Source organism: Austrofundulus limnaeus, unplaced genomic scaffold (genome assembly GCF_001266775.1).
Source record: "Austrofundulus limnaeus strain Quisiro unplaced genomic scaffold, Austrofundulus_limnaeus-1.0 Scaffold1497, whole genome shotgun sequence".
Classification (NCBI taxonomy): Eukaryota; Metazoa; Chordata; class Actinopteri; order Cyprinodontiformes; family Rivulidae; genus Austrofundulus; species Austrofundulus limnaeus.
In genome coordinates, this window is record NW_013953899.1 from 30,311 (window position 1) to 31,934 (window position 1,624).

The following is a 1,624-nucleotide window of genomic DNA, read 5'->3' on the forward strand; positions in this document are numbered from 1 at the left end:
ACCTAACACAAGACCACCTAACACAAGACCACCAAACACAAGACCACCTAACACAAGACCACCAAACACAAGACCACCTAACACAAGACCACCAAACAAAAGACCACCTAACACAAGACCACCTAACACAAGACCACCTAACACAAGACCACCAAACACAAGACCACCTAACTCAAGACCACAGGGTCTCCAGACCGAGACAAGACCAAGACCATCAAAAAGTGGTCTTAAGACCAGTTTCAAGTGCTACACCAGTAGGAACAGGTCAGTGGGAGTTTAAACCACAGCTGGTTCAGGTGTTAACACGTCGTTAACACGTCRTTAACACGTCATTAACACGATGAAAGCTTTAGTTTTTGTAAACACTAAACTCAACACCTACATCTAGTGTTTACACCTGCAGTCTGCAGAGCGGGAACACCTGAGTCAGGTGTTCCCGCTCTGCAGACTGCAGGTGTTTACACCTAAAACACCTGAAACACCTAAAACACCAGAGAACCTTCACCAGGTGTTATTTATAAATCTGTTATCTGCTCACCTGTAGTTTTATTTAGCTGACGTCATTACAACATGATAAATAAATCAGTTCTGATCTGAGCCTGGTGGATCCTGCAGAGCCTGAACCGGTTCTGATAAAACCCAATAAGAGATCATCAGAACCCGGCAGTCTGTGTGAACCCGACCACACGTATCAGAACCGGTCCATAAACAATAACCTGAGTGATGGACCCGGACCCGGACCCGCAGACCAGTCCGCAGACACATGATGCAGCCATGCGGGCAGCCGGGTCCGCCTCTCACCGGTACCGGACCGCAGCAGCGAACAGAACCGAGCCGTTCCGCAGCGGAGCACCGGGCCGATACACTGCGGTTCCGTTACGGTTCTGTCTGCCGATAGCTCCGGGATCCCCGGTGTTTCCCAGCAACGCTCGGCCGCCTCCCCTCACCCGAGCACGGCCCGGTCAGAATGCGCGGAGGCGGCCGGGTTCCGGGGCCTAACCGCCCGGCTCCGAAGCCCCGGGGACACCGGCAGCGGGAACCGAGGAGCCGGTTCGGTCTGGGTGCGTGCTGCAGTAACGAGCCGGGGTCAGGAGCGGACACTCACCCTCTGCCGCCGCCGAAGCTGCCGTAGGCCCGATCATCGTAGTCCGCCATTACTGCTGCTGAGTCTGAGAGGAAGGAGGTCCTTCACGTCACACGCAGAGCGGGATGAGGTGCCCGCGGCGCGCCTGACCGGGAAAACCACACAATTATTAAAAAAAATAAAAATAAAAAAATAAAAAAAAACAGTCTGAAAATGTTACCGCAATCAACAGCCTCATATAATATAAAAATATAAGTACTAGTTACTAAAGTTTTATTTTCTGTCTTTTACACTGATTTCACTGATATTTTAATTGCATATCCTATGAAAGTTATCATATTGAACTATAGTTTGAATATCTAATAAGCATGATATTACACATTTTTATTACAAGTTCATGTAGTTATAAGCTGTCACCTTCCCCAGTCCACAACATGCTCTGTCACACCGAACCCCCATTTCTGATGGGATTTCACGGCTCTGGTTTTTATTTCATACCACAACACTCCAGTCTTTAAACTGATGGGACTCTGTTTTATT

At 49.0% G+C, this 1,624-nt stretch overlaps 1 protein-coding gene across 1 annotated transcript in view; it reads right to left on the minus strand.

The window, feature by feature from the left end:
- LOC106535584 (eukaryotic translation initiation factor 4H) overlaps nt 1-1,210 on the minus strand; it is a 4,472-nt gene extending 3,262 nt beyond the window's left edge. The window contains exon 1 of the mRNA XM_014032624.1: nt 1,106-1,210. Within this exon, the coding sequence (XP_013888078.1) occupies nt 1,106-1,155 (50 nt within the window). The 5' untranslated portion in view covers nt 1,156-1,210. The remainder of the gene's footprint in view (nt 1-1,105) is intronic.
- Nucleotides 1,211-1,624: the final 414 nt, after the last annotated feature.